The 16,194-nt window shown below is 42.3% G+C and overlaps 1 protein-coding gene across 1 annotated transcript in view; it reads left to right on the top strand.

The window, feature by feature from the left end:
• Window positions 1-16,194, top strand: part of PRTG (protogenin) — a 160,337-nt gene that overhangs the window by 79,526 nt on the left and 64,617 nt on the right. The window contains exons 2-3 of the mRNA XM_019504261.1: window positions 14,327-14,471; window positions 16,030-16,163. Coding sequence (XP_019359806.1) covers window positions 14,327-14,471; window positions 16,030-16,163 — 279 coding nt within the window. The remainder of the gene's footprint in view (window positions 1-14,326; window positions 14,472-16,029; window positions 16,164-16,194) is intronic.

The following is a 16,194-nucleotide window of genomic DNA, read 5'->3' as shown; positions in this document are numbered from 1 at the left end:
TTTTTGGATTCACAATCCTAAACATCTGCTAATAAAATTCAAGCATTTTTTCGACCAAGGGGAGGGAGTCAAAACTGGCTCTGGCCTTCTCAGTCCCAGCTTGGTATTGCAGTACCTCCATGTCTGGTGCCAGTTCTCTGTGGAGGGAACACCTGCCCATTTTTTTTAAGGGACACACACACCCATATTCCCATCAATATGCTTGCCTAATTATGGGCCGTGCGTTTTATAGCCATGTTCAGTATTTTAATCAGCTTAATAATTGGTTTCTGTTACTAAGCACATGCTGCTTTTGGTAGCAGTTTAAGGATAGACAGTGTATTTAATGAAGCTTCCTTGTATGTGATTGTAGGAGTAGGAGTATTTTTGCCCCTGCTGATTGGAGGGGGAGAAACTCATCTTGTATTTGAGTAAATATGGTAATTTTATTAACATATCAGGGATTTTTAGAAATGCCTTTTTTTCAGATCCTCACAAATAGTAAGAGATTTCTGTTAAAAAAGGAGCAAAAAGTCCTCTTTGTGGGATTTCAAGAGAAAGGAACTATGCTGCAGAACCAACATGTGGTTCATTGGTCATGAGGTTGATTGGAAGCGATTGTTCAGCATTCCATTGTAAATGAATTGAGGAGAATTCACAGAATTAATTCAGGAAGACTAGACCCCCTCACATTGGTTTTTGTTTTGCTATCAACTTTTAGAAATTGCACTCATTTCTAAATGAGTTAGCCTACATGGGACTGATTCATTTGTGCATTTGAAAAACATTCACCTGGAAGGGAGTAAGGTACAGAATCTATTTTATAGCCAAATTTAAGCTTCTGACACCACAGTTCAGAAGTCTGATCCAATGGGGTGCTAAATGTTCTTAATTTAGCATCCCACTGAGTTCTGCATCTTGTAAGAAGTGGACTCTTCTTATGAGATGCCAAAACTTGGTGGCTTTGTCTGGATGCACAGGGGTGTGTGCCTACAGTGGAAAAAATAGTAGCAGTACAAATTTGTGCTGCTACTTTTTGCCATAGCACACAACCCTGCACATGTGGTTTGGTGAGGGACAAATTGTTCCACTTCAGGCAAACTGGCCTTGCCCAGCTCCTCTTGGCTCCCGGTGTGCTGGAGTAGCTGAGGCACAACTGCAGAAATGGAGATGCTCTGGCCCGCTGCCCGAGCATCTCTCTGGAGCACTGGGCCTCTGTGTCTTCTGGTGCACACTCCCATTGTGTGTGCTGCACTGCTTTTTTCCCAGCCCTTTTTTTTTGCTACTGGGATTTTCTGGTAGCAGATTTTGGCCCTGTGCTGCATATTTTAACATTCCCTGCATGTGGTTTGTGGTACTGCAAAGAGGTTTGTAGTGCCACAAACCTCATACATCTGCATATCTGGACAACCAGGAGCTATAGATGGAAGGTGGGTGAACAAGGAAACAGTTTGGTCAGCATAGTGAGTGCTGGTTTTAGAAAACCAGCAGACTAAATAATTTCTTTTGTAGGCACCATGGCAAAGGAGAGTTTTAAAGAGGGGTTAGAAGGAGAACAATGAGTGGTCTGTACCATAATTTGCTTCCAGTGCTTTTCTTTTATTGCAGGCTTGACGTTCCTGAATCTCATGTATTTGCATTAATTTCAGTGAGAGCTGAATATTCAGTGTCTTATGGGTGGCACTTGGGACTATGGAGGCTTTTTCTAAAGGGATTATTGTATTAGCTTCAGATACAAAAGCAGAAAGAGGTCTGTTCCTCTCCCTTTCCTCTGCACACTCCCCACCCCCCAACACCTAGAACATAAATTCTGACTGAAATCAGGCCAGTGGTATTGTCACTCCGTGTGCTGAGAGGAACATATCTCCTGTCCCTTGGGTACTGTACGGTCTATTAGATCATGTTTACAGTCAGTGTGCTGCTGGTTAATTGGCATGTAAGGGAAGAATCCTTTGCAATTTAATAGCACCAACTCTGGAGAAGCGATTATGAAGAATCCTTAGCAATCTATTTGGGTATGTCTGTATATTGCCCTATGGCAATGTTGTTACTGAGCTGTGCTTTAATACTTCCAAAAGAAAGTACTAAATCTGAAGATTAATCTAAATATTTTTATTATCTTGTCACTTTTTATGTGAAATATAAGTTAAAATGCATTGAGTGACTTGGCTAGGAAAAGACAGCAGGAACTTCCTGGTGTGGCAGGACAGCAGTGAGGCTAGCCCCCAGATCCTTGAAAGTGTAGTATCAAGATGGTTACTTTACTGTAAATAGTTCTTTATGTAAGTTTCTCAAGCCTCATTAGGACTCTGCAGGCTGCATTAAGCAGCTCACTTGCTCCTTTAGGCACCAGCTATGGCTAACAAGGATTAACACAAGCCTCTTTCCATTCTACTTCGGGGGCTAGAGACAAGTGACAGTCATCTTGACAGCCATTGGATTACAGTGTCTGAATTTTCTGTTCCAGTGAAGAAAAGTCACTGTCCCCATTTAAAACATACACCCTAATTTTGAAGGGCTAGTTTTAGAGGGACGATGTATGTGGTATGCCAGTAAATACAGGACATAAGAAAACTCATACAACTATTGGTTCTTTCCTACAGCAAATACAGAAGCATTAGAGTAAAAAGAGCATGTAAATGAGGATCTAAAGATATGACTGCTAGTTATTTTGACAGGGTTGACACTTCCTAACTTGTTTATCTGAGCTCTTAAGTTCCCTGATATTTGCATACTTCACATAGCACTGCTTCTCTTATCCTTGGTTCTTTCTTAGATGTCCTTTCATGTATGTGGCAAGCATAGTATCTTATCTACATAGATTTGAGGGCTTATTGATATCAAGCTTACAATTGATAAGACTGCATAGAACAAAGAATAGAGTGAAAGACAAGGTGAAGAAGAAAGTGGGAAGGCCAGTCATGCAAAGCCTTGTCGTTTCATAAGCACATGACATATTGTGTTTTCATGGAAAGCCTTGTAGGCAGTTTTTGAAGATTTCCTAAAAATGGTCTGATTTGGCAAAGGATCACTAGTGTCTCACTGATCCTACCAGGATGTCAAGGAGAAAAAATTATTGTGCTTTAATGCTCTTTGATGGATGCATACCGGGTCTGCCTACAAGCTTCTCCAGGGTTGGTGCTGCTTAGTCTTCCTTGGGTACTTGTTCTATATTGGCTGCTACTGTTCTGATGGTTCAATAACCTAACCTTAATTTTTCCTGCTACAGCTAAGGGCCATTGCTGTTTGTTCTGTCCTCAAGGATAAATTAGAATAATTGGTCCTTGTCCTTTCTGATGCCCCTTTCTATGTATTCTTAAAATGGTTATGTTTCCATTAAGTCTCCTTATCTTTAGACTAATTATTCTCAAATCTTTTAACTTTTCCTCATAGGTCTGATTTTCTTAAACTTTTGTTCTTTCACTTTTGAATTCCTCCTAATCTGTTTGCCTTTTAAAGAATATTGTGGGTCTTATTTTAAGTATATGCAAGAAAGGATATAAGAAACCACTTTGCTCCTAACTGACAGATATGGAGATTTAGAAGTACAGTTTAATTTTCATTAATCCGCTTTACAACATTTAAATGAAATTTACCTCTGAACTGCCCTTTGTAAGCACTGTAGGCTAACATGTGAGGTAAGGGTATGTATAGAGATTAAACAGATGTTTCTGACCCTGCAGTGTCTATTGGGAACACAGATGAAGACTGTTAAGGATATGTATAGAGACTGAACAGATGTTTCTGACCCTGCAGTGTCTAATGGGAACACAGATGAAAACTGTTCTTTATTTAAATATTGCCATTATTATTCCAATAGATATGGATCACCTGAGTCAAAACCTCAGATCTGAATAAGTACCCAACTGTTCAGTTTGAGGAAGTTTAGATTCAGTTTTTATGACTAATTGCCATATCTAAATATAAATTGGCAGAGAAGGTCTCCTTTATGCCCTCTTTTAGGAAAAAGAGGAGTGTTGCCTTTTTATTTACACCTCAGCCCAGATCATTTACCAGAAATGTTGTTTGAGTATGGTTTTCTGTGGGTTGTATGTCTTGACTGGAGGAGAGAGAGAGCTCAACAGTGTCCATGAAATACCAGGTCAAAAGCCCTGAGGACTTGAAGATTGTATCAAACAGGTTGAGGGATAACTAGGAAGTAGAGCAAGTTTGTTTTAAGAACATAGAACTGGAAGGAGCCTATGACTGGAAGATCTTAGAAGAAAAAGACCCTGCCCTACACAACAGAGGAAAGTACAACCCACTGCAGTCCTTGCCAGTCTGACGCAGAAATTTGGTGATTTGGTATAACACTGAGTAGAAGAGCAAGATCCTCAAAGCAGGAACACCTGGGATTTTCTAAGTACTGGCAGGAGCATCATTACATTCCAGTCAAAATCCCCCAGCTGTAGCTGTGGCTGATGTCCCAGTATCTCTGATGAGAGCCCTAATATTAGAAGCCAGTAGCATTCATGAGGGGGAAAGCTTTCTTCCTGGCCCCAGCTGGCAACTAGCAAAAACCCTGCTGCGTGGGATTCCCAGATGCCTTCCACACCAGAAGAGCTACCTTATTACAATACTTCAGGACCACAAATGTGATTCCCCAGTACATCCTTGGATTGGTAAGCCAGAGCACCGTGCCCTAACGTACCACAACTTGCCTAGTTTAGTTTTATAGCAGTTCAGATTCCTTGCCCTTACCACTTTGCTTAGAAGAGCATTCCCAAACTTCTCTCCTAGCTGTGATTGGTTTTGGGCAGGGACCACTGAGAAGTTGTCATCTGCAAGGGACTGTTTGGAACATTTGCCTGATCCAAAAGGGAGATAATGTGTTGTATCCTCCTGTAATTTGCCGGACTGAGAGCAGGAAGCACGACAGTTTGAGGACATTAACAACTGTGTTTGAACCATTTGATCTGTAAATAACAAAATTAGCTAACATGTTGATTAATTGGTCTAATGATTACATTGCTTGTTAAGCTTAACAATAGGGAACCGGGTTTTCTGTTGCCCACGGGAAAACAGAGAAAAACACAGATTTCCTCCTTTACCTGAGGAAAACATGGATTTTTCATTTTAATGAAAAAACCCACAGATTCTGAACTTTTGCAAAGAGCTCTCTGCAGGCTGGCATAGTTCCAGCCTGCAAGGAGCTGGGGGGAGCGATATGAGGAAAGCGGTCAGGCAGGGGGCACCATGTGCATGTATATACACATGGCTGCCAGGCAGCCTGAAGAGCAGCTCCCGCAGGTAAATCAGGCTGGTGGGGTGGCAGTGATTGAGACCCCCATAGTGTGGGAGGGCAGGGCTGGGGCCACTGCCCAGCGAGGGTTGCATGGGGCTTGGGGCTGGAATGTGTGGCTGCAGGGCCCTGGCAGGGAGTGGGATGGGGCTGCAGGTAGCTCCTCTGGGTTGCAGGGGGCTGGGAACAGCTCCCTGCTGCTGCGTGCACTCATGGGGGGGGAGAAAGGGAGGCACGTACCCCCCAGATCTGTGCATGGGGCAGGTACGGGCTGTCTACTGCAAGCTTAGGCTCCCTGCCCTACTGCCCTCCCCCAGAGCCTCTGCAGCCCAACAGGTGTAACCTGGCACTGCAGGGCAGAGCGGGGCTGCACAGGGAAGCTCTTTGTCATTGTGAGGTCTGCACTGCCCTGGTGAGGTGCCCCCTGCCCACCCCGCAGCAGCAGGGGCAGTGGTGGCGAGTTGTGTCTCTTGCTGCTACCGTGTGGGCAGGGCATGCCTTGCCAGGGCAGCACAGAGCTTGGAGCAGCAACAGGCTTCCCCGCATAGCCTCCCTCAGCCCTGCAGTGCCAGGTTGCATCCACAGAAGGGCAGAGAGCCTGAGCCTGCATCTGCCCCCGCCCCATGCACAAATCTGGGGTCTTGGGTCCCCCTTGTTCCCCCCAGGAGTGTGCGCAGCTGTGGGGAGCTGGCCCAACCCCCCAACCTGAGCCGGCAGCAGGGGTGGTGGTGCTCCACTCCATTGCAGCAGCTGCTGCCTCCTGTAGGTGGCAGCCAGGGCTTTGGCACTGCTGCGGGGGGCAGGGGGCTGCGGACCTGGGTTCCTGGCCCCGTAGCTCTGGCAGCTGAGGGCCCCGTCTGGCAGGGCTGTGGGGCAGGGAGCTGTGGATGGGGAACAAGGGGCACCAGCAGTACTGGGGAGCTGTGGGGGGGGAGTGAGGGGCACCTGCAGGGCTAGGGGGCTGTGGCTTGGGAGTGAGGGGCCTGGACCTGCGTTCTGTTAGGTAACGGGGCAGGGGGAACTCTGATTTTCCATGATAAAAAATAAAAATGAAATACCAAAATGTTTTGGTATTTAGAATTTATTTTGTTATAGTGATTGAGGTCCTAGTAGGCTTCCAAATTACTTTAAAGTTGTAAGTATATCAAGAAAAGATTGTGTTTAACTGATACGTGCATTTATAGGCCTTTCATTTTAATTACAGATTTTGGGTTTTTTATTGGAGAATTTGCTTTTTATATCAGAGACTTTTCTATTTTTTTATCAGGGGAAAAACAGGTTCCCTGCTTATCAAACTGCAAGAAAAGCACTGAAATTTCTTGCAGCTTTCCAGATTGTTACATTAGGGTCAGATCTCCTAGGAGAAAGGTTGGGTGTGATTTGGACTTGAAGGGCCATTCATTATTTCAACTTTACCCTTTACCCCTATAGCCCTGATTTCCAGTTAGTTTGAGCCTGTTTTACAAGGTGGTTCAGTTTAGAGATTGTATGAAATGCCTGTGCATTATCTTACTAACAAGTACATTTTTAGTTTGTTAAAAGTGGTATAGATAGGTTAATTAATTTTAGGCCTCAGTTCTTTAAAAGCTTGCAGGCTGAGTTCCTTTGAATATAAGACTTTTCAAAACCAGGTATTTTTTCTGAAGTTAGCCTGCATTGTAAATTTGAGTTTAAAGTAATAAAAAAAAAAAAAGAAACAAAAATCTAAAGATGTTATATTCTATAGAGTCTGTATCATTGTCAGTGTACAGTGAAATCCCTGTTATCTGGGATTTTACTAACTGGGACACTACCAACCAGAATTTCTGGCTGGCTAGTTGGACATGGTGGGGATGGGTGGGGAGGGAACTTGCACACCGCCACCCGCCATGCTGCGCTGCCGCTGCTCTGGGTGTGGCCGCCCCCTCCGGTCCCAGGTATGGCTTTGCCACCCCCCACCCCCACTCCACATCTGGGCGGAAACCAGCATTTTTACATTACCAGCACCCCCCCCTTCCCCACTCATGCTGGATATCAGGGATTTTACTGTACCTTTATTTGATGTTTTATGTTTTTCTTAAATTAAGTGTCAGGAAGTTTGGGTCTGACTTAAATCCAAGTGCATCTTGTATTTGAAAGAACATGGAATGTGTTTAGCCTCAAGGATTTGAGCAGTTTTATTGAAGCTAATGAGTCTTACTGTGTTTCTAAAGTGAAATGCGTGTTTTCAGGATTGGGGCTTTAGTGCTAAAATACTTTACTATAAAGTACTTATAGTATACTCTCTTTAAGGGTTTGACAGTCTTTTGCCCACGCAGGCCACCTTTTGTTTCACAGCCTCTACTGCAGGCTGCAAGTTTCCATCCCCCAGAGCAGTCAGTTGCTTGTGCTTGCTCTCACTGCAGATTCCCAATCCTTCTACAGCAAAGGTAAGTGCAGATGTGGCAGAGCTCTGCAATGGAGGAGATGGGTGGGCAACAGAGCCCAGCTCTGTGCCACCTATTTCTCCCATGCCAGATTGGACCTTTGCGGGCCAGATCCAGCGTGTGGACCATAGGTTGTCAACGCCTGCTATTATAATAGTATATGCTATATACCAGTGGTCTCCAAATGTTTTTGATTGCGCACCCCTATCAGTAAAAAATTTTTGGGGACGCACCCCCAATATATGTCGGAATACACTGAAAGCGAACAAATGAGTGAGGGCGCCACTGTCAACCCCTCCGCGTTGTAGAACTCCCACTCTTCCCTCAGGATACCTTGTGTACCTTACGTGACACATGACCATCTGACATACGGACTGAGTGAGGGTGCCAGTGTCAATTTGTATATTAAATATTAGTAAAGCTTAATTTCTTTCTTATTTTTTTTAGATAAAAAATAAATATAAATAGAAGTTCTAATATTTTCTTCCTGCACCCCAGTGGATCATCTTGCGCACCCCCTGGGGTGCACGCACCTCACTTTGGAGACCACTGCTATATACTATACCAGGGCCATCAAACTGGTGGCCTCTGAGGAATTAACCTGCACCCCCCGGACTCTTGGTCTTGGCACTTCTGTCCACTTTGCTCCAATTGCTACCAAAGTCTTTGGGCTGCCCTTCTGTCTTCCAGCCTCTGTCAGCCTTGGTTGCTGTATCCTGCCTCTATTCCAGTGAAGAAAAATCAGCTTCTCTTTTTTAAATATGCACCCAATTTTGGAGGTGCATGTAGGATGTGAGAAAATACAGTAATATAAAGCCTAACTTAGTGCATTTATTATTCTAAATCTGAAATACCTGGGAATTTCTTGATGTATGAACTCCTTCTCCCTGGTGAAATCTCTTCTCCTAAGAATAAAAAATTGAACTGTTTTTTTTCATTTGAAGGGTTAGGGTTTTTGATAACTCTCAATGCCATTAACAGAAGCTCTTCAAATGGTGCTATGTATGCTTGTTCTTTCCACCTGAGCAGCTCATCTCTGATTTAGCCCTTATCTTTTGAGAAATACTTAAGAGGCTGGCATCCCTTGTTGGGAATTTGCATATCTGTTATAGCCGAGTTAAGTGAAACCTGATTCTTCACTGAAATTTCAAGTTAGAGAATAATTCAAGTTCTCTGGGTTTTATTCTGCTATCCCCTTCTGTTATATAATCCCAGTTCAGGTTTGGCTAGTGCCAGCTGATCTACATGCTAAAACTAGAGGGGTTTAACAGTGGTAAGCATGTAGGCTGTAGAAATGTCTTTTGTCACTCAAGTATGTGCTCATTCCACAAAACCACTTAATGGTATGGAGCCTGCAGGGTGACCACTGACCTGCCATAGCTTTTGACATACAGTACCTAAGAAAATGCCTTAAGTCACCTCTACCTATATGCATTTTGGAAATGCAGGAAGTTAGATTACTAAATAAGAGGTTGGTATGTTTAAAAGAGTGGAAGTGATTAAGATGAGAAATAGCTAAAAAGACTTAACCCTCTCATAGTATGAAAGGTTTTCTAAGTAATTTTGATGACTAAAATTTTACATACCTGTTAGAATTTAATCTACAGCTATATTTAGAGCTGACAGTTTCGACCTTTGCTTCTACAATATAATCTGTTATCGAAAAAGAATGCATGCTTATATTTTATTTTAACAAACACCGTCACCCTCAGGGATGTGTATGAAGCTTTCATCAACATTTGTGCAGTGACAACTTACACTGGACATTGAACAATAGTGACAATTTTATTTGATGATACTGGCTCAGAGCATGTCATCAAATGATCCTTTGTTTTTCTTCGTTCTGTTTCTGTAAGTTTCTAAATCTCCGTTTCCCATAAATTGCAGGGGAGGGTGCTCTGCACTTCGCAGGGCTAGGCTCTCATCCCCCTGTGCAGTGTTAAAATTAAAATGTGGATATATGCATGGTTTTATAGACTCATCAATACTGTTATTCAAAAGAAACTATATGGACACAAGTTCCCAGCAAAACTGATTCTAATTAGTAACTATCTCTTTATTGCTTTATGATTGGTGTACTGTATTTTACAGTTAAAAATAGTGGTAGCTGGCTTCTCAGCATAATGCTAGTTGTTTTCTTTTGGCTGTAAACCTGGATACAAAATGATTACGCAGACTAAAGAGGAGGAAAGCTCAAATAAAAAGGCACTTACATTTATTGCATTTTGCAGGGTAGTTTTCAAGAACAATGCATGTCTCTTGAGACTTTGTTTCTTATCCATTTTATAGGGCTCTGGCCTCTTAACAGCACTGCTTTAATTACTTGTTCTTGGGATTCAGAGTTGGTATCAGCACTTGCCATGAAAACAAGCATGTTAAAAAGAGGTCAGGTTTCACAAGACAGCAGCAGACTTGTAAAAACTGATTTTACTGGCACAAATAAAGTCAGAATTAAGAAACTAAAGATTTGCTTTAAGTAACAAGATGTTGAAGGAGTGGATATGGAGCTGTGAAGAACAGTTTATAAATTGTGATCTGATTGGAGGACAAAGACAAGCATTTTCTAAAACCAACCTTGTAACATTTATAAAGTAGGCAGCTATGCTGAAAACACTGTCTTGGATTTTTATTTGGTGCAGCAATCATTTCTGGTATCTATGGGTACCTATACACATGATGGACCTTTGCTCCAACATGTTCTAATTAGCACATGTTGGAGCAGACTTGATTAATGGAGTCTGCTGCAGGTCTGCTGGAGTGTGCTAATTAGCATGCTCCAGAGCCTCCATGTCATATGTGTTCAGCATCCCCATGTTTTAAAATGGCTGCACTTTAAAGCTTGTGAAAGCTTTAGTTAAAGCATCCCTGCTGCCATTTTGAAGTGCGGGATGCTGGACACACGACACAAGGAGCGCTTTTATTAGAGCAGATCTCAGAACCACTCTAATTAAAGCAACCCTCCCCTTCACCCCGGAGCACGTGTATAGACAACCTATGGGATCTCATTCACCAGGAAATAACTTTATTTTAAAAGACACAGGGTGAAAATGCTAAGGAAAAAAAATATCTGCTTCAGTTACTGGCAAGCCTTATAACTGGTAGCCAAACTTTTTGGCAGGCATGCCACAAATTAGTCATGCATTTCCTCCAGCCCAGCTGGATTCCCCAGTGCTGAGAGGGGCTGGGAACTCAGTTGGGCTGGAGGAGGCGCTTCCCCCAGCCCAGCTGACTTCCGCAGTGCTGCAAGCCGCTGGGAACTGAGCCCAGCAGTGGGTGGTGCTCCCCTTCAATTCCCAGCGGCTTGCATCCCTGGGGAGCTGAGCCTGGTGGGGGGAGAAGTGCCTCTCGCCACCGGGCTCAGCTCCCAGCAGCTCGCAACCCTGTGGAACTCGGCCCAGCGGCGGGAGGTGCCGGCTCTGCCCACCTTCCACCATGGGCTGAGATGCACGGGGCTGGCAGAGCCGATCGGAGCTCAGCCCAGCAGTGGGAGGCAGGCAGAGCTGGCGCTGTGCTCCAGTTGGCTCCACCAGCCTTATAGAGTGCAGCCTGGTGGCAGGAGGCGGGGAAAGCCATGGTTGCACTCCCCACCCAGCTGAGCGACATGGGTCTGCAGCCCTGGCTCTCCCCTGTCTCCTACCACCTGGCTGGCTGCTTCGAAATTTGAAACGTTTTAAAACGTTTTGACTGGCCTCATTTCATTTAGTTTTGAGGCTGTTTCGAAGTCCTTCGTTTCGTTTCAATTTTGCTGTTTCGAGCTCAAAATGAGTCAAAACAGCGTCAAAATGAATCAGCCAGCGAAATTTCACACAGCCCTGTTGGACATCCTTGCCTTAAATGAATTAAATGCAAGTATTAGCTGCATAGCTGTACAAGCTGTTCATACAGTTTTAGTAGTTTTTACATGTTACTTTTCTTTTTTTTCAGTTTCTCTTGCCAAGTTCCTATTCTAGTTTTCATCCAGTAGTTGTAATGTATGGGTTGCCAGGGAATATAATAAACTGCAGTCACTAGAATTTTTAAAAAATCACTAAAGTATTTATTTATTTAAAAATTAGGATTAGAAGGCTCCAATTTTTTTCCTTGACAAAACCTAAATATTGAGTGTAAAGTACCTGAGAGTGTTCTACTACATAGTGTCAAAAGTGTTGGGAAATTATGGGCATGATTCTGCAGTTCCTGTGCAGACCAAAGTTTTTTTGAGTTTTACTCTTTAAAGCAGACACGTTAAATTCATTTAACTCCCTGGGTTGGATTCCTCCTGGACTGGATCTGGTGGGTTGAGCAGAGGTGGTGTTAACTCCCATGGGGAGCTACAGGAATGTATCCTGTTAAGTCAAGCCTTTGGAGTAGAGAGGGGTGTCAAATATACAGCCTGCAGCCCAGCTCTTGCCCATGGAGCCATACGATCCAGCTGGTGGGCACCCAGCTGCCCCAGCCCCGCATGCTGTATGTGTCATGGGGGCTGGACCTGGTGCCAGGGATGCTGCCATTGGCACAGGGGGTCAGTCCATACCTGACCCTGTGACCTTTATCTGGCCTGCGGGGCCTGATGAGTTGCACACCCTTGGGGGTATCAAAGGAGAGAGAAAAGACTGGGTGTTTTTGTCTTATTGGCTCCATGGGGGAATCAAACCAAAGCAGATCTAGAAGATGCTAATGTAAGTGCACTAACCTGTATGTCATAGGTAGAGGTAGAGCTGAGCTTCCATATTCAGAGAAACAAGATGCCTAATTACTGGGGGGAGGGGGTTTTATATTTGGCTTTCTGGAAATAAAAAGAAGGCTTTAGTGAGAGGGGTTAAACAGTTCTTGTAAGTTTGGTTGTCCCACCTTTCATTGTTGCCAGTGTTAATCAGGAATACCACGACTAGGATGATGGTTTGGAAATCATCATCTTTTTCGAAAATGCCAGTTCTTTATTTTCACTTGCTTTTTGACTAAAGAAAAATAAGCCAATTCTTTTGTTATAAAGAACTTTAAAAGACTGCAACAGGTCAGAATGTTTGAACGATATGAATTCTTGTGTGAAATCTCTGGGTTTATAATGTGAATCATGTTTGCACACATAATAGTACTAACATTGTGTAGTACCCCATGGCACCCTTGAAAGGACACGGCACCCCAAGCTGTTGGGGCACCCTGGTTGAGAATCACTGTGCTAAATTATAAGTCTTTATGGTAAAGGTATACAGCCCACGTAGTATGGAAGCATTTATACCAGGATCGCTTACTCCTAAATGGAAAGTGGAATAACTGACTGTACTGGTTAAGGCACCTTTTATATTGATAATGTTGTATTCATACTTATACTGGAAGAAAAAAACTGAAACTATAAAAAACTGCCCTGCCTCACTTCCTATCCCAACAAACACTAACCAAAATAATGGTACTGATACCACAGCTGGGTGTAAGCCAGACCTTATTTTCCAGAGCTATGGCTTGCCATTTACAAGAGTCTTAATTATGAAATCACATTATTCTATACTAGGAAACACACAAGAATTCTGAAAATCTGAGAAGAGTACTCTTTGTAGGAGAAAGATGTGTCTGTACTCCACTAAGGAATCAATAACTTATGGCAGGTCTTTTAATACACAAAGTTCAGTCTAACAAAATAGGTCAGTGACTTTGGATAGTCTATGACAATATTTTATGTGACTTACACAAAGGGGGAAAATCTTGTGTTTTTTAATTAAATTTTAAAAAATGAACTGAATAGTATGGCTCGCCCAGATGGGTATTCTTGTTCTATTATATGTTATTATTTTATTTTTGCCACAAATATCAGTAAGTACATTAATAGTTTAGAAGCTCTGCTTTTTCTTTTCTTCCCAGCTTTCATTTCCTGAGCAAGAGAATCAAACTGTTGATTGGTTTTGTAGGTGTTTGTTAATTGGAAGTTGTTCATTTATCTTTTACTTTATGCAGTTCATTTTTGTTTCACTCCCTTCAGCTGTTAGTGTAAAACTATATTGGGAAGCTCCCATGGGTAAAAGTAACAATAGGAATCGCACCACATACATTCCAACCCAGGTGGCTGAGATGAAGGTTCACAGTTCTTTACAGTACTTTCCTTTTTGTTTTGTTTTTCCATTAAAGTATTAACTGGTACAACTCTACAAGTGTTTTTCCAGACCTGAGTGAGGAAGGTAAATACTGTTGTTAAACAGTAAAACTTAGCTGGGAGGAACTAAATGTAGCTTTGCAAAGCTCCCTCTGTGATGAGTGGGCTTTACTTTCAGCAAGGTTCAAAGGATCAGGTGACACATCTAACTTTTTAGTTAAATGCAAACCCGTTTTGTATAGTGATATCCTTAAATCTGTTGGAAGATTTAACACTGACTTATTTTAATTTGGCTTTTTCCATTTTTAGCATAATTGAGTTGAAGCCAGTGAATCTGTCTTAAATCATACTAAGCTCGACAACAACAGTCATGTCAGTCATGCGCTGATTTAACTGAATTATTCTAAAAACATGATTAATTAAACCGATGCAATTTTGCTATCATCAAGGCCTTTGTATCAAAGTTTGCATCTTTAAATGTCAGGAAACAGACTGTTCTGTGTAATTTTTGTGCAAGTTGATCTGTAACTATGTCCTTCAGAACATGTTTGTCCTTGCTGACTTCTAGGGCAGTTCTTTTGTTTTAACTTGTTTTCATTCAGCCTTTTAAATTTTACTTAAAAATTTTATTTTTAGCTATTACTGCATTTGAAGTCCAACCGCTTTCAATTGAAGTCCAAGAAGGAGGCGTTGCCCGATTGTCCTGTAAAATAACAGCAAACCCTCCTGCCATCATCACATGGGAAGTAAATCGAACAACTTTACCATTAACCATGGACAGGTATGTAGTCTTTCACACTTTGGCATATCTTCTCTGTAAACATTTTGAATCTGTGCCAATCTGCAAATTGCAGAATAGGGGGGGAATCCTAACACTTAAAGTGTTATTTTAAAAAGCATTAACTAAACCAGTAACATTTGAGGTATAGTTTAGAATCATTAAGTAACCCATTTTATAGTTACAAATAAATCTTGCTGATGCTTATTTATCTGAGTAACTTTAAGTATAAAGGAAGTCTTGCTGAACTCAGAAGGACTACTTTTATACATAAAATTACTCAAGTATGTAATTTCAGAATTGAGGCCTTATTTAAGTCCTTTTCTCCTTCAAAATATTAGTAAGGGTGCAGAAAGTCTTCTATGTTTTTAATCATTTTTACTGATACACTTAAGAAACACTTTATAACCAGAAACTGTTTTTTCCCCTCTAATTTAGTCTAATTATCAGAATCTCTTTAAATATGGGATTCTTAATATGTCTGTGAGGCTATGGAGTTCTAAAATGAGTCCTTGCAACTACCGAATCAGTTTTAAATGTTGCAGGGTTGAGGTGTGCCTGCTGATACCATACTTAAGTACAATACGGTGGGGAAACCGCTATGTGGATGGGGGCATAGTAGGAATTGAACGTCACAAAGGGCAGAAGTGAATAGACTAGTTCAGAGACCACATACTTTTGTTGTATTGTCCAGTGCAGTGTATTCTGTAGTGTATACAGAGACCTACAGAAGTCCTCCTGAGCCATTCCAGGCGTGGTTTGCAAAGATTCCTAGACACCAGTTAGGAAGAGATTGTGTAGTGAGGTGTGTTCCTTGGAGAACTGCTCTCTTGTGAATCACTCTGTTGAATGAAGTGCGATAGTCGCTGACCTTAGGTTGCCATTAAAGCAGCCTGGGGAAGTTTGGTTTGGAATGCTTAGTAAGAAGGAACTCCAGCACAGGAGAGTGTTTTCTTTGACCCTGAGTGCCACTGGCCTCACATCCACCCCCCGCTAGATTTTCTCCAGAAAACATTACTTACAGCATCTCCTGTTTAAGGCTGTCCCTCGCAGATACTTACTCCCTTGCTGCATAACTTCTCTCATGTGTACTCTTTCTTCCTAGCTTGCAAACAAGGGAAGAAAGAAGCATAAACGTTGAAATGATTGACACTGTTAATAGGAAATACATGTGGTGTATTTCTCTAGGTAGCAGTTATTCATGTGAAGTTCCCATCAAAAAGCAGTCAATTTTTTAAAAATATTGGCTGCTAAGGCTCGCCAAACTGAATATAGGAGGGTGAATGAGGGATTAGGGTGTTGTATTTGCAGGTGCAGAACCATTAGTTGCAGGTAAATTCATTCTTTTTCCCTCATCCAGGGGGAGGGGCAGGGAGAGATTTCCCTCATAGATTACTGAAGGTAAGAAGTGTGGAGATGAGTCATGTGTATAACATGTTTTTTAGAGGCTCCCCTGCTTGCTGTTCTCAAGCTGGTATGGCAGTTGCTGTTTGCTGATCAAGCGGAGAAAAAAGAATGTGTATAAATATAAACATGCCGTTTCTTTTTGTTTCCATGCCAGAATTACTGCTTTACCAACAGGAGTCCTTCAGATCTATGGTGTTGAACAGAGGGATGCTGGAAACTATCGATGTGTTGCTACAACTATAGCCAGTAGACGTAAAAGTGCTGAGGCAGTACTAACTGTTATTCCAGGTACCCAGAATATATAAATCCCCCCCCCCCC

This window comes from Gavialis gangeticus, unplaced genomic scaffold (genome assembly GCF_001723915.1).
Source record: "Gavialis gangeticus isolate Ggan-Ray unplaced genomic scaffold, GavGan_comp1, whole genome shotgun sequence".
Taxonomy (NCBI): domain Eukaryota; kingdom Metazoa; phylum Chordata; order Crocodylia; family Gavialidae; genus Gavialis; species Gavialis gangeticus.
The sequence above is the reverse complement of the archived record's forward strand: the minus strand, read 5'-3'. Positions and strand labels throughout refer to the sequence as shown.